The 20082-nt window shown below is 42.8% G+C and overlaps 1 protein-coding gene across 2 annotated transcripts; it reads right to left on the reverse strand.

Annotated features, from left to right (window-relative positions):
* Nucleotides 1-1883: 1883 nt before the first annotated feature.
* On the reverse strand, nucleotides 1884-19527 carry LOC113140271 (endoplasmic reticulum membrane sensor NFE2L1-like). Of its 2 annotated transcripts, XM_026324073.1 has the most exons (8): nucleotides 19488-19527; nucleotides 17611-18105; nucleotides 17207-17398; nucleotides 5409-5477; nucleotides 5167-5313; nucleotides 4897-5068; nucleotides 3785-4420; nucleotides 1884-3611 (listed from the first exon to the last, which is right to left on the reverse strand). In XM_026324073.1, exons 2-8 carry the CDS (start codon nucleotides 17884-17886, stop codon nucleotides 2617-2619), a joined length of 2487 nt encoding a protein of 828 aa, XP_026179858.1. In that variant the 5' UTR covers nucleotides 17887-18105; nucleotides 19488-19527; the 3' UTR covers nucleotides 1884-2616. The 2 variants fall into 2 exon arrangements, with proteins under 2 accessions (XP_026179858.1, XP_026179859.1); XM_026324074.1 differs by lacking the exon at nucleotides 3785-4420.
* Between the last annotated feature and the right edge of the window lie 555 nt (nucleotides 19528-20082).

The raw sequence follows: 20082 nt of genomic DNA on the forward strand, positions 1-20082 counted from the left end.
CTTTCAGTCTGTTAAAATAAGCCAGCACTCCTTCACTTACTGCATAAGGAGATACTCTTTATGTCCTTCACTAAGTTTCTGCAGTTATCACAGTTTAACTTCCCTGAAAAACCATATTTGTTTTTCCATTTTTCTAATTTTTCTATGTTTTTAGGATCCTTTTGATGCATCAATTTTGCGTCACTGGTGACTAGTTCTTCTAATTTAGTATTCTTATTTCCCATTTTATTTCTTTATAGTTGGTTATTGTTTGTTTTTACTCACTGCTATTTATTTATTCATTATTATTATTATTATAGACCTACACTTATTTTTATAGGCTCCTTCTCCCCTTTTTTAAATTAATTTAACTGTTTTTTTGTTTTTATATTTTTATTTTTGGTACCAATACTCTCTGTTGGCCTTATGCTCAAAAGCACTTTCGACGCTGCACAGGGGTTCTTTTTGTTCCAGGTCTCCCACAGACCGCAGGGTTAGTTTACTTTGGGTCTCCCACAGACCACTTTATGGGTTCGTCCCGAGTTCGTCCCCACAGAAAGACATCTGGGCCCTTATCAAATAGTCAAGGTTAGCGCAAACTTCTCACTGAGAGCGGAAATTATATTTCCACAATACACAATAGGCCCTATTCAGAAGTGTTTCAGTTATACTAAAGTAAGGTGGATTAGGTCATTTAAGGGTAACTGTCTCCTACTGTCTCTAACAGTAGGTAAACTCTCACAGAATGTTCATAGTGCGATTAAGGTGTTTTACATGCGTCTCATAATGCGACTAAAACAGGAATACCACATTAGTGCTGGGCAGCATGACCAAAAATTTATATCACAGTATTTTTCAAAATGATACCGATTTCATAGTACATGACGGTATGTTTCTTGTTTTGGAAGAAAGAGGTCCACCCACTTTGCTCATTTCATTCAGTCCCCCTGTATAAACACCAGAGGGGATGTAAATTGTTCCAAAGAAATACAATTTATTTTCCTGTTTTATTTATTTTTTTTTTGTTTTTTTAATATTACAAAAACAAGGCCCCAAGCCCTTGAATACCAGCAAGCACATTGGGCATTCACAAAATGTAAACACTTAACTAAGTTTGCCCCATCAGTGGTAGTGATTGAGATGCCCATCTTAATCAGTTCAGAAGACAGGAATATACATGGAAACATTTCATTCCACTGCATTTCTTTGTTATACAAGGGACATATGTATCTGTCATATGGGACACTGAACATACTCTGACAGTTTCACACAATCCAACAATCACTCTCTGAAGATGAGCTCTGAAGGTAGTCAAAACAAATACCTAGCATGCTCTTCTGATGTTCCTAAAAATTCTAAATTTACTTGGCCAATGACACAGTCCTTTATTATTTGAAGCATGTTTTCACCTAGACCAGTACTTTCTCAGTTATTCCTAGAATAAGGAGGTCAGGAGGTCAAAGTGCTGTGTACTGTGTTTCATTCCTCATACTAATGATTTCATCAGAATCAGCTAAGTGCACAATATATATATATATATATATATATATATATATATATATGGTATTTGACAGATTTACATACTGATTACGTTTTAAACAATACAAGAGCCTAACTGCTTCACTCATTTGCTTATATTGAGTCCACGTATTAAAGACCTGCCAAGAGTGACAGCAGCTTCCAGACCTGCATTTTGAATGGGTGAGGGTACCCTTTAGCTACATTTAAACCATTGATCATCTTGTTTGTTAGACAATAGAATTTCCATTGGTTCACAGACAAAAACATATAAGGTAAAGGTACAGGTTAAACCCACTATTATCATACTTTCAGTTAAAAAAAAAAAAAAAAAAAGGCACCATTTTTAAGAAGAAAATGGAGCCATCAGTTAATTCAAAAACCCCTAAAACTGATATATTCTTTTCTTCTCCTTCAATACTGATTTTCTGAAATCAACACTGCATCAGCCTGCTCTCTTTACATGCTGAGAAAATATGCTTCCTTTCATCATAACTTTCCATCCTGTGTACCAGCGACCTTTATCAGTGTAACTGTAGCATCTGTGATTGTTTGGCTGAATTAGCTAACAGCCATGATCCTTCCTGTTAGCAGTCTGCTGGCTTGTTAAACTCAGTATTTTTCTTTGGCACAGCTGGTTGAATAGAAAGCAGAATTTTGCATGGACAGTGAACTTGTATTTTAAATACTGATCCCTGGTTAGCAGCCTGGATTTAACCTCAGTGTTGCTTTTTAAATGAAAAAGAGTTGAATTCAAGTCATATTCCAGTGTATAACATTTTTATGATGAAGAAAAGAGAACCACAAATCCTGGAGGGACGTCTTGTCATCAACCATCATTATGATAATTATATCCTCTTTCAAAAGTCTGTCTTCTGTCTGGATTTCCTCTGTTCATCCAGCCTCCCCTATTATTTAAATAAAAACAGCCCCATCGGGAATATGGATTTGCATGTTGGAGCATTTCATGTATCTTCCTGCACCTTTCTTTTGACACCATGTAAATAATTCTCATATTCTGTCAGCTTTTATGTGGTTGTAACCACACTTTCTTAAGGAGTCTCATTCTCCTTGCATTTGCTAATGTCCAAAACTCCTGTGAGAATACTGTCCACCTCCTCACTTTTTCTTGTCCTTTGGTTTCTTGCTGTTTTGTGCTGTCAGTGGCCGCAGCTCCCCTTGTCGTGAGGCCACTGTGACACAGCCATTGGGTCCAAAATGAAGCACATACTCTGTAGTGTCTAGTGGCCTTCCATCTTCATCCCTTAGTCTGGAAAAGACATGCTGGTACAACATGCTCAGGCGGCGTTTCATTTCCTGCAGATTCCTCAGGGCTTCCTGTTTTTCTCGAAACAGCTGTGAATGATGGTGCCTCAAATCGGACACATCATCCTCCAGTCCTAGCAGCACATTCATTTTCCTCTTCCTGCAGTTCTGGGCAGCTATCTTGTTTTTACCACGGCGTCGTATATCCCTGATGAGAGTAAGCTGCTCCTCACTGAGTTGGTAATTGATTAGTAGGTCATTAAACTCCTCCACCGGCAGATTAACAATCAGTTCATTGGAGAAAGGAATCCTCAGGGCTCGTGCACGCCGTTCATCTCGGCTCCACATTTCGGTCACAGAGATGTGTCTGGAAGAGGCGGAGTGGTAAGGCCTGGCATTGTAATGTCGCAGGGAGGACTTAGTACGTTTGGTGGGCGACTTGCCCAGGGATGGCGATGAGGCAGAGGACCAGGGCTGATTGTATGTGTGATCATGGTCAATATGCTCTAGCCAAGAAAAGCCCTTTAACATTTTGTGATTTTCATAGTAATTAGGGAGGAGTTTCTTGACATCTTCAGGATACCCTCCACCTACTGCCCCCATCTCCTCTTCTTCTTGCTCCTCCTTTATGGTCACCTCCACTTCCATATCTGAACCAACTAACTCTTTCTCAGCATCATCGTCTTTGGAGAAGGGACTTCCCATTGACGACACCCACGACGAAGAGGAATTTGATGAAGAGGAGGAGGAAGAGGAATAAGAGGAGGCCTCAGAAGCACATGGAGAAGCAGGGTTGTAACTGAAGTCCAGAGAAAGACCAGAGTCAGAGTCTGTTTCATCCTCAACATCTAGAAGGAGGGAACAAAGAAAGGTTAAGACAAGTTGTAGAGTTTTATAGTAATGACTTGATTTTAGCATTAGTGTGCTCTTAAAAAAAAAAAAGGTACACAGTTGTGAATTTTCTTATAAATATTTATTATATGCCACTTATGTTGCTGATGTATTCTTGGCGGACTCTGACCTTGTGCGACTGCCATGCTAGAGACTGATTCGTTGTCCCTTCTGCCAGTTTTCCGTAGAGATATTTCAGGATCATGGTAGCCCTCCTTTTCCAGCCTGGCTGTCATCTCAGGACTGAAATCTTCCTCCAGAGCCAGAATTTCATCCAAGATGGTAACATCCTCTAGGAGGTTAACTGGACAGTGGAGGTCATCTACACCCTCTTCCTTGTCAAGCAGAAACTCACTGGGAGGAGATGTCAGAAGCTCTTGAATTATATCGTTCTCCTCCAGAGATGTGGTAGGACCAGAAGGTGTTAAGTAATGAAAGTTAACTTCCATGCTAGCAAGGTTTTCAGGGGAGTGAGGATACTGTGAACATGTAGTGCCATCCATGTTATCCACAAGATCTTGTGCTAGCAGGTTTATATTTTTAACACTTGAGTTATCTCCTGTGTTTAGTCCCATGCAGAAATCGTCTGAAGTATCCTCTGTGAAAAAATTGGTGTGATCTGGAGGACTGTGCCAGGTATTCATATTTGAGTTTTTCAAAGCTTCCCTTGTGTTGAGCACTGAACTGTGGTCATCCAACTCTGCACTGGGAGTTAGGGGAAGCAGCAACTGCCCTAGCTCCGACTGTCTTAGAGACCCCAGCAAACCTAGAGAAAGAGTCGGCATTTTGTTTCAAAATTGGACTGTAGACCATACAGCATCATTCATATAGCATTGGAGAAATAAGAGCATCATTGGAATAATTTTTGAAGTCCTTGATTAAAAAAAAAAAAAACTTCTCAACACAATTGAACATCTTTCTAAAGCTTTGAATAAAATCTCATGGTTGCTCAGTTTATGGAGCTTCTGAGTGTTCACAAATGTGTTTTCGTGGCTTATGTATGGATTTTTGCTAAGGTGATAACTAAAACATCTCCATGAAAACTGAGCAGCTCTATCTCGTGAAGGCTATGGCCTGTGCTTGAAAAGCTTCAGAAACAAGTTTATAGACTCTTCTGAGAATATTTTTGTCAAGCTGCTGTTTCCAAGGTCAACACTAAACTTCTAAGCTCAATTTTGGGTTGAAGAAGTGGCTACGGTCCACAGTTTCTTACAACAAATGTCATCTTCTAAACTAAATTACCGTGCTGCAGAGGTATGTCCATCAGACAGTCCTCCTGATCAACCTCTGTTATGCAGCTGTCAACGCTGTTACAGACTTGGTAAAGAGCTTCAGATTCATCACCCCAAAGGGTCTCAGATGCTCTTGAATCTAGGGCAGGATTAAACGATGTCGTCCTGTCGACGTGTGTGTTCTGGAAAGAAAGGATACAGAATTGATCAACCTTTGCTGTGTATTTTCCTTCTCATCTCATTTCTGCTAAGTGTAATTCCATCTACTGTCATCCCTCACCTCAGGCTCCATAAGAGCAAATAAGTCCTGCCAGGGGAGCTCCAGGTTTGATGAGGGGCTATCAGTGGGAATGATGGGAGACAGTAGTGGCTCTGTGCCCAGGAGGTCAGGTCCCATGTCTCCCCTGCTACCATCTATGTCACTTAACTGACAGACAAGGAAACAGGTAAATGTACTTGGTCATAATCAAAGAAAGACACAACAGAATAGACTGAGAAGAGATGAGAAGGATGTGGCTATACCTGTTGATCAGCTGTGAAAGGCAACGTTTCCTCCAACAGTCTTAAACATTCCTCAAGGGAGACACAAGTCTAAAAATAGTGAAAGGAGACAGAGGCAGGTAGGTTTAGAATGAAACGTCATTTGACCAGCTATGTGACTTCTCCAGTGAAACTCTGTGTTTATTCGCCATACTAGCACCACATGGAATTGTCACTCCACCACTCCAGACTATCTCAGCTGCTATGTCCACAGACGAGGAATCCTAATGAATTTTGTGACCCACTGACTTTTTCACTAGTGTTGTAACAGTTCAATATTTTACCTTTTAGTGAAACATGTCACCAATTATTAAATGGATTGCCATAAAATGGCGCAGTTATTTGTGCTGTTCAGAAAATGAATCCCAATGACTTTGGTGATCCCTTACCATTTTCTCTAGTGCCACAATAACATTTACCATGGCGGCTTATCCAATTTCATGTTAACATAATTATTTCCCTACAGCGAAGGCCAGTGTAAAGCCACAGTCATTAGGATTCATTCACTAGGGGTTTTCAGTTCAATTCAGTTTTATTGTATAGCTCCAATTCCCTATAAAAAAAGAAATCATCTCCATGCACTGCATTTCAATATATGTTAAGTATATCCAAAACCTCTCCAGTTGTGCAGGTCTGAAATGCAGCCACAGGAAGGGAGGTTATTTCTGCCAAAGAAGGTTCAACCAGTTATTAAATCCACCAGCACTCTGAATCATAATGGCTGTGTTCAATAAGGACATGAAACATTATGATTTTGTGTGTTTATTAGTTTATACTTGTAGCTTAGATCAAATCATATTTTATAACCCATACATGCATGTCAAGTCTTAGCTTTCTTCCTGCGTCTGTTTTATTTATAAAAAAAATAAGAATAATAATAATAATAATTATATACACACACACACACACAAAATACCAATATATATTTGTTGATAGTCTGGTTTGTTGTATCTGAGCTCTATTGATGATGGCTTTTTATAGTCCTCGTGGACGTTAACTCAAAGTTAGAGTTCTGAGGTGAGTAGCTGAACATCCGGGTAAGCGAATCACATTTGTCTTGCAGGCGTGTCGTGTTGTGTGTGTTGTGTGGTTCGTCTGCAGACTGGCGGCAGACTAGCTGTGGTTTGGCACACCTGGGAACCGGCTAGACTTTGAACGGTTCACTGGCTGCTGCATTCCGGTGCTGGTCGGGTACCTTTCTGTTTTGACCGGTGTTTGTTGCTATTTCCTGACTTAGCGCTCGTTGGCCTACCGGTTAGCTTAGCTAGCTAGTTAGCTTGCTAACATGGCCTCTCCCTCTCTCTCTCTTTCTTGCTCGGTGTGCCACATGTTTAGTTATTCCTCTGCCTCCTTTAGCGATAATGATACCTGTATTAAGTGTAAGGTTCTGTTAGCCTTGGAGGCGAGGATCACTGATTTGGAAGCGCGGCTCCGCACCTTCGAACAAAAGCCAGCTAGCCTAGCCCCGTTAGCTAGTGTGGAGCCACCGAGCTCAGGGTCTGTTAGCGGTCCAAGGGCAGAGAATTAGCCTGGGTGACGGTCCGAAGGAAACATACTCCTAAGCAGAAGCCCACGGCTCATCACCTGCCTGTTCACGTTTCTAATAGATTTTCCCCGCTCAGCGACACACCCGCTGAGAAACCAACTCTGATAATTGGCGATTCCATAGTCAGGAACGTGAAAATAGAGACACCAGCGACCATAGTCAAATGTATTCCTGGGGCCAGAGCGGGCGACATCGAGTCAAATCTGAAGCTATATATATATATATCTTGTGTTGAGCATGTGGGGGCTTGGTACCCAATCTCGGGTGGGGATGGTATTGGGGTACGGAAAGTATTCAGACCCCTTTAAATTTTTCACTCTTTGTGTCATTGCAGCCATTTGCCAAAATCAAAAAAGTTCATTTTATTTCTCATTAATGTACACTCAGCACCCCATCTTGACAGAAAAAAACAGAAATGTAGAAATTTTTGCAAATTTATTAAAAAAGAAAAACTGAAATATCACATGGTCATAAGTATTCAGACCCTGTGCTCAGTATTGAGTAGAAGCACCCTTTTGAGCTAGTACAGCCATGAGTCTTCTTGGGAGTGATGCATCAAGTTTTTCACACCTGGATTTGGGGATCCTCTGCCATTCTTCCTTGCAGATGCTCTCCAGTTCTGTCAGGTTGGATGGTGAACGTTGGTGGACAGCCATTTTCAGGTCTCTCCAGAGATGCTCAATTGGGTTTAGGTCAGGGCTCTGGCTGGGCCAGTCAAGAACGGTCACAGAGTTGTTCCGAAGCCACTCCTTTGTTATTTTAGCTGTGTGCTTAGGGTCATTGTCCTGTTGAAAGGTGAACCTTCGACCCAGTCTGAGGTCCTGAGCACTCTGGAAGAGGTTTTCTTCCAGGATATCTCTGTACTTGGCCACATTCATCTTTCCTTCAGTTGCAACCAGTCGTCCTGTCCCTGCAGCTGAAAAACACCCCCACAACATGATGCTCCCACCACCATGTTTCACTGTAGGGATTGTATTGGGCAGGTGATGAGCAGTGCCTGGTGTACTCCACACATACCGCTTAGAATTAACACCAAAAAGTTCAATCTTGGTCTCATCAGACCAGAGAATCTTATTTCTCATGGTCTGGGAGTCCTTCATGTGTCTTTTGGCAAACTCTATGCGGGCTTTCATGTGTCTTGCACTGAGGAGAGGTTTCCATCGGGCCACTCTGCCATGATGCCCCGACTGGTGGAGGGCTGCAGTGATAGTTGACTTTGTGGAACTTTCTCCCATCTCCCTACTGCATCTCTGGAGCTCAGCCACAGTGATCTTTGGGTTCTTCTTTACCTCTCTCACCAAGGCTCTTCTCCCACGATTGCTCAGTTTGGCTGGATGGCCAGGTCTAGGAAGAGTTCTGGTCGTCCCAAACTTTTTCCATTTGAGGATTATGGAGGCCACTGGGCTCTTAGGAACCTTGAGTGCTGCAGAAATTCTTTTGTAACCTTGGCTAGATCTGTGCCTTGCCACAATTCTGTCTCTGAGCTCCCTGGGCAGTTCCTTCGACCTCATGATTCTCATTTGCTCTGACATGCACTGTGAGCTGTAAGGTCTTATATAGACAGGTGTGTGCCTTTCCTAATCAAGTCCAATCAGTTTAATTAAACACAGCTGGACTCCAATGAAGGAGCAGAACCATCTCAAGGAGGATCAGAAGAAATGGACAGCATGTGAGTTAAATATGAGTGTCACTGCAAAGGGTCTGAATACTTATGACCATGTGATATTTCAGTTTTTCTTTTTTAATAAATTTGCAAAAATTTCTACATTTCTGTTTTTTTCTGTCAAGATGGGGTGCTGAGTGTATATTAATGAGAAATAAAATGAACTTTTTTGATTTTGGCAAATGGCTGCAATGACACAAAGAGTGAAAAATTTAAAGGGGTCTGAATACTTTCCGTACCGACTGTATATATATATCGCCCGGGTCAACAAGGTCCACGTCAGGTGCTAGGAGACCAGGGCAACCTGATGAGAAATGATCTACTGGAACAAGACACTCATGGACGAGGGCTGACAACAGAGAACTGTTGGAATGCTACTACATGAGTAGCCCCAGCGATAGGGGTTACACGAAGAGGATGTGGGACCTATGGAAACTTCGAAACCCGTAGCCAGTTACCAAGACTAAGTGCCCTCTAAGTACCCTCTGAAGTCTACTAGAAGATGTGAATGCAGCATTACGAACAATCCCTCCTGAGACCAACAAGCTGATATACATCATGGCAACAGTGATTCTTGAGCTGCTTGGCCACAAAATACATGCTGCCACCAAGGAGCAGTATCCCGCATGGAGAAGGAGGTTAGAGGCAAAAATAAGGGCAACACGGAGAGAAGTTAGCCAACTATCAGAACTGCAGAGAAGTGGGACAAAGCTGGGTAAGAAGTAAGCTCCATACCAGAGGCCCTGAAGACAGCCAAACGACTCACAGCCCTGGCCACACGCCTGAAGAGGTACACCAGAGAAATAGAAGCACGGAGAATAAACAGGATGTTCTCCACCGAACCATCCAAAGTGTACTCTCAGTGGGAGGGCAGCAACATGACAATGGAACCACCAAGGCTGGAGACTGAACAATACTGGAAAAACATATGGGAGAGGGAGGCATCACATAACACCAATGCCCAGTGGCTGGCAGACCTGAGAGCAGACCACAGCAACCTCCCTGAACAGGAACCAGTAACCATCACAACAGCAGATATCCGAGAACGGGTCTCAAACATGAAGAACTGGACAGCACCTGGGCCTGACATGATCCACACCTACTGGCTAAAGAAGCTAACTGCCCTCCATGAGCGCCTGGCAGCTCAAATGAACCAGCTGCTAATGGATGGGACTCATCCAGAGTGGCTAACTGAAGGCAGGACAGTCCTGATCCTGAAGGACCCCCATAAGTGAGCTGTCCCATCCAACTATTCAGTTCAATCCAATTCAATTTTATTTGTATAGCGCCAAAACACAATACAAATCATCTCAAGGCACTTTACAGAAACTAAAACTAAAAACCCAACAATTCCCTTATGAGCAAGCACTTGGTGACAGTGGAGAGGAAAAACTCCCTTTAATGGAAGAAAAAACCTCCAGCAGAACCGGGCTCAGTTTGGGCGGCCATCTGCCTCGACCGGTTGGGGTGAGTGGATAGAGCAGAGAGAAAAGAACAGCAACAATAAACAACAGATAGACACTGCAGGTTGGTGGGACCAGTAACTGCACATCAGCGATATACAGCTCCAGGACCCGGGACACCTGGAGACAGTACACAGAGATCAGAGAGAGAGGGAGAGAGCACAAACTAGGGGAGAGAGAGAACACAAGGTTAGTGACATTCAATGGTGGAATATACATGAGGTGGGAGGAGAGGAAGAGAGGGGAGGGGAAGGGAAAGGGGCGGCGGGATGGTTAGGGTAGGGGAGCTCAGTGCACCGATGGTCCTCAGGCAGTCTAGGCCTATAGCAGCATAACTAAGGGATGGTTCAGGGTTGCCTGAAGCCAGCCCTAACTATATGCTTTGTCAAAGAGGAAGGTTTTAAGTCTAGCCTTAAAAGTACAGAGAGTGTCTGCCTCCTGAACCCAGGCTGGGAGCTGGTTCCACAGGAGAGGAGCTTGATAACTAAAGGCTCTGCCTCCCAGTCTGCTTCTGGAAACTCTGGAAACCACAAGTAGACCTGCACTCAGAGTGAAGTGGTCTATTGGGATAATATGGTACTATGAGGTCTTTAATGTATGAAGGAGCTTGATTATGAAGGGATTTGTATGTGAGAAGAAGGATTTTAAATTCTATTCTATATTTTACAGGGAGCCAATGAAGAGAAGCCAATATAGGAGAAAAATGATCTCTCTTGCTAGTTCCTGTCAGGACTCTGACTGCAGCATTCTGGATTAATTGGAGGCGTTTTATGGGGATATTGGGACATCCAGATAGTAATGAGTTACAGTAATCTAGCCTTGAGGTAACAAAAGCATGGACTAGTTTTTTCTGCATCATTTTGAGACAGGAAGCTCCTAATTTTGGAAATGTTGCGCAGGTGAAAGAATGCAGTTCTAGAGATTTGTTTTATGTGTGGGACATGTCCTGGTCAAAAATAACTCCAAGGTTTTTTACAGTAGTGCTGGAGGCCAGGGCTATGCCATCTAGAGTAGCTATAATTTTTGAAAAGTTATTTCTGAGATTTTTTGGCCCAAATATAATGACTTCTGTTTTCTCTGAGTTTAAAAGTAAGAAGTTACTGGTCATCCAGGCCGTTATGTCAGTTAGACAGGCTTGAAGTCTGGTTAACTGGTTTGTGTTAACAGGTTTAATAGATAGATACAGTGTCATCTGCATAGCAGTGGTAATTAATAGAGTGCTTCCTAATGACATAGCCTAGAGGAAGCATGTACAGGGTGAACAGAATCGGTCCTAGCACAGAGCCTTGTGGAACTCCATAACTAACTTTTGTTCGAGTGGAAAGTTCATCATGGACATGAACAAACTGGAATCTGTCCAATAAATAGGATTGGAACCATTTTAACGCTGTTCCTCTGATACCAGTCACATGCTCCAGTCTCTGTAATAAGATGTTGTGGTCAATGGTGTCAAATGCAGCACTAAGGTCTAGGAGGACAAGTATAGAAACAAGTCCATTATCTGAGGCTAAGAGAAGATCGTTGGTAACTTTCAACAGTGCTGTTTCTGTACTATGATGTGCTCTAAATCCTGATTGAAAATCTTCAAATAGTTCATTCCTGTGTAAGTGGTCTGATAGCTGCTTAGCAACAGCTTTTCTAGGATTTTACAAATAAATGGCAGGTTGGATATTGATCTATAATTAGCCAAGACTCCTGGATCAAGACTAGGCTTTTTGAGTAAAGGTTTGATTACTGCAGTCTTAAAGGCCTGTGGTACGTAGCCTGATACTAGAGATAAATTTACCAAGTCTAATAAAGATGAGTTCATTAATGGCACGGTGTCTTTAAGCAGTCTAGTCGGGATGGGGTCTAAGAGACACGTTGATGATTTCGATGAAGCAACTACTGATGTAAATTCAGAGAGATCTATGGGAGAGAAGCAGTCTAAACATAACTGAGGTCCTACAGATGATTCAAGAGCTACTGTAGTGCAACTACCGCCCGATAACCTGCGTCTGCACAAGGGAGCTCCTGTCAGGTATCATAGCGGCTAAGATGAGTAAGCACATGGTTCAATACATGAACGGGGCCCAGAAAGGAATGGGTAAGGACACCAGGGGAGCAAAACATCAACTACTGGTAGATAAAGCAGTCACTCGAGACTGTAAGACCAGACAGACCAACCTGTGCACTGCCTGGATTGACTACAAGAAAGCCTATGACTCAATGCCTGGATCCTGGAATGCCTCAAGCTATATAACATCAATGGGACCCTAAGAACCTTCATAAGGAACTCAATGGGGCTGTGGAAAACAACCCTACTGGCCAACCTCAAGCCACAAGTCTCCATCAAGTGCGGCATCTACCAAGGAGATGCTCTGTCCCCGCCGCTGTTCTGCATAGGCCTGAACCCCCTCAGCCAGATCATCACTAAGACCGGCCTTGGGTACCGACTACGAAATGGAGCAACCATCAGCCATCTCCTGTACATGGATGACATCAAGCTGTATGCCAGGAATGAGCGAGACATCGACTCACTGATCCACACCACCAGGATATACAGCAACGACATTGGAATGTCATTCGGACTGGACAAGTGTGGTCGAATGATAACAAAGAGAGGGAAGGTTGTCAGGACTCAAGGAGTTGAACTCCCAGAAGGTAGCATAGCGGATGTTGAGGGGAGCTACAAGTACCTTGGAATCCCATAGGCAAATGGGAACCAAGAAGAAGCCGCAAGGAACGCAGCCACAGCCAAATACCTACAGAGAGTAAGGCAAGTCCTAAGAAGTCAGCTAAATGGGAAGAACAAGGTCCAAGCCATCAACACCTACGCCCTGCCGGTCATCAGATACCCCGCTGGCATAATAAGCTGGCCAAAAGAGGACATAGAAGCCACTGATGTCAAGACAAGGAAGCTCTTCACAATGCATGGAGGACTTCACCCCAAATCCAGCATCCTGAGACTGTACACTAAGAGGAAGGAAGGAGGCCGAGGACTGGTGAGCATCAGAGCCACCATCTAAGATGAAACAGCGAAGATCCATGAGTACATCAGGAAGATGGCCCCAAGCGATGGAATACGAATATCTCAGGCAACAGAAGCCCGATGCAGAGGAAGAGGAGCAAGAACCATCATGGCAGGACAAACCCCTGCACGGTATGTACCACCAACAGATACAAGAAGTGGTTGATATAGAAAAGTCCTACCGGTGGTTGGAAGAAGCTGGACTGAAATACAGCACAGAGGCATTAATCGTAGCAGCACAAGAACAGGCCCTGAGCAAGATAGAGGCTGGGGGTCTACCACACCAGGCAGGACCCCAGGTGCAGGCTGTGCAAAGATGCCCCTGAGACAATCCAGCACATAACAGCAGGTTGTAAGATGCTAGCAGGCAAGGCATACATGGAACGCCATAACCAAGTGGCCGGCGTAGCGTACAGGAACATCTGTACCGAGTATGGGCTGGAGGCCCCAAGGTCAAAATGGGACACACCTCCAAAGGTGGTGGAGAATGACCGAGCTAAGATCCTGTGGGACTTCCAGATACAGACCGACAAACTGGTGATGGCTAACCAACCAGACATAGTAGTGGTGGACAAACAACAGAAGAAAGCCGTAGTGGTAGATGTAGCAATCCCAAGTGACAGCAACATCAGAAAGAAGGAACATGAGAAGCTGGAGAAATACCAAGGGCTGAAAGAAGAAGTAGAAAAGATGTGGAAGGTAAAAGCAACAGTGGTCCCCGTGGTAATCGGCACCCTCAGGGCTGTGACCCCCAAACTGGGAGAGTGGCTCCAACAGATCCCAGGAACAACATCAGAGCTCTCAGTCCAGAAGAGCACAGTGCTAGGAACAGCTAAGATACTGCGAAGAACCCTCAAACTCCCAGGACCCGAGATTGAGGAAGACACACAACAGAAGCCCGATGCAGATGCATATATATATATATATGCGCATGTCTCTGCTTTAAATGTGTGTGTTGATGCAGTAAACAAATGGGATTGCAAAACTGAAGGGTATAAAAGTGTGTCAGGATGCAATAGGCCAGTGATCAGGTTTCAAAACAAGCCAGTTGGTCACAAGACCAGGAGGCGGTATATGCATGCGTGTCAATATGAATGTTTGTGTACATGTGCCATTTGATACACAAGGGGAATTATCAAGAAATTCACTTTCAGTTTGAGGAAGAGAGTAGCAGCCCAGCATGTACTTTGATCTTTATGTACTATATCTAGTTCGTAATGTCCTCTGTGTGTCTGTGTTTGTGGCAAGCATCCAGTAAAATGACACTGGGCTTCAGCTGTAGCTCCTTATAACAAACTCTAATGCTTCAAGAGTATGATCAGAGTTCCATGAGTAAAAACATATTTTGTTTCAAAGAGGTAACAACTTGAGGCATTGGTGGCTTAAATGTTTATTGTTGCTGTTCTTTTCTGGAGGTTTTTTCTTCCGTTAAAGGGAGTTTTTCCTCTCGACTGTCGCCAAGTGCTTGCTCATAAGGGATTTGTTTTTGATTTTGGTTTTTTGTTTTTGTAAAGTGCCTTGAGATGATTTGTATTGTGATTTGGCATTATACAAATAAAATTGAATTGAATTGAATTGAATTAAATGCTTGTTTTGACCAGAAAGATGCTGCTTCCATGCCTGGACTGGCTGGGTAAAAGTGAAAAAGAAATGTTATCCCTCACTCTCCCCTGAAGCAAGGCCCTTAACCCCAGTTCAAAAGTAAGGCTTCTGCTCTTTCAAGTCACCAACAGCATGAAGGTAAAAAAATGTACTAACCAGCACCGTTGAAGTGCTCCAATTAACAGGTTCTCTATTGTACATAAATAGCATGATATGGTAATGAGCAAGCTTTAAGATTCTATTGGTTGGATTTTGTTAACTTTGGACAGAAGCAGGCTAGCAGTTTCCAGTCTTTGTGCTACAGACATGAAAGTGGTATAGTGGTATCAGTCTGGACTGAAACTGTCCAAAACATAAAATGATCTAACTCAAGAACATTACATGAATATGTCCCCCTATCTTCTTTAGTGCTGTAAACAGTATCCTGCTGACATGGACCAAAACTCTGTCCTAAACTACAGTGAGGTTAATTAATCTTTTAATGTTGTGTACACATCTGAAGTCTCACACACACACACACACACACAAAGTGAGTAATAGTGTCATGCGTATCAAGGTTTCCAGTGTCAAACAAAGCAACTGGCTGCATTTACCTAGAAAACTCGGTGTGTATGTGTGTGTGTGTCAGTTGTTGTAAGGACATGCTGTCCAGTCCTCACACCTTCATAGAGCCATTCTAAAGTTACAACTTGATTTTAGGGTACAGCTTAGAATCAGGGTTAGGTCAGGATAAGTGTTGGGGTGAGCATTTAGTTGTGATCATCAAGGTTAGTGTGATGGGCCAGAAAATGAAATATGTCAGTGACTGTCCTCACAATTATAGTGAGACATGACTGTGTGTACACATGTCCAGACTGGTATCTGGGTTATTTATATACTGCAGTCCCAGGCCTGTGTTGTGTCTGAGTTCTGTTTGGTCACTGTTTAGTGTATGTGACCCTACATGAAATCATGTTTTTGTTTGTTTGTAAGGAAGGTCAGTCAATGCTTGTAAAAGAAACAACACAACAGATGTGACAACAGTATACAGTATAACCTATTGTTTTTAACTCCATGGAGAGGCATTTACATGTATGTTCCTAGAATCCTGCCTCAGTCTATAAAATGCCCTCTGTCAGGATTCACAGTGGCCCATTAAACTATTTTAGAATCCATCTATCATCCATGCTGAGCTCTAAAGATTATTTTCAGTGCCGACATGTCAGCATCTGAAGTCAAAGATCTGGTCTTTCATAATTACAACATCACTGCGGTGATATATATATGTTTGTTGTTTGGGCCAGAGCTTGACCAGGCATGTCTCAGGTGTTGTCTCAGTTCACAGCGTATGGCTTAGTTCACAGCTTCTGTATAGGCTAACGTTTGGTATTACACTTAAAGTAGTGATTTTCAAACTCTGAACCTGTGGGCCCTTTAGTGGTGAACGTTGTACTGTATATTGACAGTGAACACTGATAAAAATAGCAGTAATGGATTTTTCTCTCACTCATTTTTCATTCAATTGGTTTACTGAAAGCAGGTGCAGCCTGTCCAGCAGGGTGGTTCAACTGCACTGATTGTAGCGCTTCATTGTCCTGGGTGAGCTCATCAGTGGTGCGGTCAGGTTTTTTGGTGACTCATCTACCTCTGACTCAGTATTTCACGACAGTCAAAAACAGTAAGGCACTGATTCTTATGTTTTCCAAATGAAAGAACAGCAAAAAATCTTTTCATTGCCACTTCTGTGGCAGTTCTTATAGGTCCTCAAGCAGACTCACATTACATCCATTACAATCAGTCTGCTTTTTGGCTGTGGAAACCAAGTAATTTGGAATTCTTGGAGCCACTGTTTCTTATTTCAGAAGCCATCAGCATGATGGCACTGTTAGCACACAGAAATTAGCATACAGCTCATATTCCTGCTCTGCCTTAGTGTAGCCTCCAAATATGCAAGCATGTCTGTAGTTGTACTTTTGAATTTACAGATATTTAGAGCTATACATTGTTCTACTTTGACTTTTATATATACTTTGATGATCTCTGCATATGGTCTAATTCTCAGTTCTTATGTTCAAGACTATTAAAGTTTGTGACATATTTATATTGTTACCAACCTGCTGTGTTGGTTCATGTATTTCAGTCATCAGCCATTGTTTTTTTTGTTTTTTTTGTTTGTTTGTCTCTTGATCTAAGTACAGGGAGCCATCAGAAAGGCATTTTAAAAAGGACATAAAGGCATTTGTTTCTTCAAGTTTGTAGTTTCTGAGCTTAGCTCGTCTGAGAATTGTTTTGGTCAAAGGGCTTTACATTAAAGGTTCCTGTACTGAAGATATGATACACTTTGTTGCTGTTTCAGTCATAAAATTGACATTTCTTTGAGATTAAAGATAAGTAGGATTTGAGTGACCTGCTGAGAGCACTGAGTGCAAACCTCTGACCAGTGCTGCTAAGTATGAACATGCTAAAACACAACCCCTAGATGTTGTAAAGCACACAGTGCCTGTGAAACAGCTGTACCTCTTTATCATCTGCCTCCTCTTCGTCCTGCATGGTACCACGTCTAGCTCTGGGCTCCACAGGCTGTCCTGTTTGCTCTCTCTCTACCCCAGTAGGCGCTCTCTCCAGTGGGGAGGGCTGGTTTGGATATGCCAGGGGAAGAGGTTCTGGCTCCCTCTGGACCAGCCATGTCTCCAGCTGTGCATGAGGAACCTGCAGCAAGAATGCAAATAAGATGTGATTCTCAAAATATTACTGATTCCTTTCAATCCCGAGATTCAATCATGTGGAAACAAAGAGAAGCAGAAAGAAGGACCAACTCCAACACTTGTGAAGCCCCTGTCAAATAAAAACTGTACAGAGCAACAGTGGAACAGCTAAGATATGGCCCTTGGCGTGAAAATGGAGATGTCATGTTTTCCTACCTCTAGTCTGTCCAGGGAGCGGACCCAGCCAAGCAGCCTTCGCGTTGTGAAAAAACTGTCTACATCCACACTCTTGGGGTGCAGGCCATGGCCATCCTCCAGGCGGTTGCGGAGGTTGTGGAACTGTGTTTGGGTGAGCGCCGAGGTCGGACCCAGGATCATCTCATGCCAAGAGGGAGGCAAGTCCAGTCCTACATCGACCCTCATTCCACAGAGGCTCAGCAGAATGGCCATCTGGATAAGACCCTCCATAAAGTATTTCTTTAGATACAGCATGCTCTTTGGGGTACCAGAAGGCACGCACAGAGGTCAGTGGGTAGAGTTCAGTCACCACCACCACAGCAAGTGTCTCTTTTCCTGCTTCTAAATGAACTCTTCTTTTATAATCTGCCTCCTCTTCGTCTTGATTGGCCACAAAACTTCTCTGTTCTCATAGGTTCATCCAAAATTTGTGGATCCTCAGGGAGGCTCTACAAATTTTTTTTTTTTTTTTTTCTGTAAGTGAAGAACATCCATTTACTGAGTACACAGGGTAACTATAACACACAAAACAGTTTTTGTTAACATGCATTGATGTTTTTCTCTTAATCTATATTTGCGCAATCAATAAATTACTTGTCTGATCTATAAAATATAAGTAAATTGTTAAAAATACCTTTGGAATTTCTTACAGCACAAGTTGACACATTGATTGGCTGTATCATCCAACCAACAGTCCAAAGCTATTCAGCTCACATCACAGGACACAGCAGATAGTGTTTGACAATTCTTCTTACAAAGGTATTTTAGAAATTTAAACAATTTTATGTTGTCACCAATTTATATTTTATCAACTACTCAATAGGTCTAAAGTTACTGGTCACATCTTCTGATTTATCTTTGTTTCTATTCCACTGTAGATAAACAAAACAATAAAATAACGCTTATGGATGATGTGGTCATTTAATGATGACACTGCTGCTGTTGTGTCAACACCAACACTGCAGATATCTAAAGCTAAACTCCCATTGTGAGCCTACAGCGAGACAGCAGCTGACAGGGCGGACGGTTTGTGTGAGGAGATAACGCAGAAAGGGGCAGAACCCCCTCATAGAAACCTCGACCTACTTCTAGTCTTTGGTAACCACCTGCCTGCCTTACTCACTGCGGCCACATGATGTAATCGCCAGTGTTTGTCTGCAAGGAAAAACCCTCTCCCAGTCTCCTCCCTCCCAGCAGCTACTGGTTTTACTTCTCATGGTAACCTGTTTACTGCAGCTGCGGTCTGAACAACTTTTCAGCTCCACCTCAGCCTGGATCAGCCTGTACCTTCCAGACTACTGCACTAACACTGGATCCAGTCTGATCTGAAAATGGTACTCAAAGCAGCACTTAAAGCATGAGAGTAAAAGTACCTTAGAAAATGGACCATGTGAATGGTGTTAAAGATGATTATTATCAGTACTGAGAAAATTAGATTATTGTAATTGGTGGAAGTGGAGATCATTTTGAATAACTTTATATATAATGTGTACCAGTCTCTCTGCATGAGTATAAAGGACTCTTAACAGCCTGTTACACAACGTTTTGTTCAGAGTAAACCGACAGCTGACACAAATGTTACACAACGTTTTGTCAAATACTGTTGTCACGCACAGAAAACACCGCTGTCAGTTTATCTACTGACAGACAAATAAACACCGTACACCCAGAACACAGCGACAGATTCCCATAGGAACATTACAGGAGTATTATGGTGACACTCATTGAACACAACAGAACCACATGGAACCCATGTCGTGCATGTAGATAAGATCTAGCACTTCTGCTCGTCAACTCTGCTTTACGTCTGAAGACTATTTAAAGAATGTGCTGAGAATTAGGGGAGCGCGTCTTACCCGACTGAGTGCTGCGTGTTGAGAAGCGTTTCAGAGCCGGTCCCGGTTTCTCTGCTGGGCTGGGCCTGAGGGTGGGACCTTTTTAAGGCGGCACCCCGGGATGACGTGGAATAACTCCTCCTTGGGAAAAACTTACTCTACCCGTGTGTCTGTGAGTGTTAGAGGGGTATGTGTTTGTACAGATCCCATTTTGAACTACGACGAAAAAAACCTTCAAATGTATTTTTATGTGTGTCTGGTGGAAGAAGTATTCAGATCCTTAAAGTACTAATACCACAAAATAGCAATACCAAGTACATTTAAAAACCATGGATTCAAAACCCAAGTAAAGGTTCAGAAGTACTCATCTATATTAACATAATTAATAACACATAATTTTTCGTGTGCCAGATCTGGGGCCCCATCATGAAGGCGGCAATCTAATCATCAGTAAGTGTGTGAGCACAAAACACATTTTACCTATTTCCTCAGATTGTTTGCACACTCTGACTGGGAAGTTAGTTACCACATAATGACCTGACGCACATTAAGATAGTGTAGCTCATTTTGGTTGGCACAGAAATCAGCAAAGCAGAGGACAAAGTGCACCACACAC

This window comes from Mastacembelus armatus, chromosome 8 (assembly GCF_900324485.2).
Source record: "Mastacembelus armatus chromosome 8, fMasArm1.2, whole genome shotgun sequence".
Taxonomy (NCBI): domain Eukaryota; kingdom Metazoa; phylum Chordata; class Actinopteri; order Synbranchiformes; family Mastacembelidae; genus Mastacembelus; species Mastacembelus armatus.

Coding starts and splice junctions, on each gene's coding strand:
- LOC113140271 (XM_026324073.1), bottom strand. CDS start 17,886: ATGCTGTATCTAAAGAAATACTTTATGGAGGGTCTTATCCAGATGGCC. Junction 5,478..17,206: donor AGGAGGCAGATGATAAAGAG/GTACAGCTGTTT, acceptor CACTATTTTTAG/ACTTGTGTCTCCCTTGAGGA. Junction 5,314..5,408: donor CTTTCACAGCTGATCAACAG/GTATAGCCACAT, acceptor CTTGTCTGTCAG/TTAAGTGACATAGATGGTAG.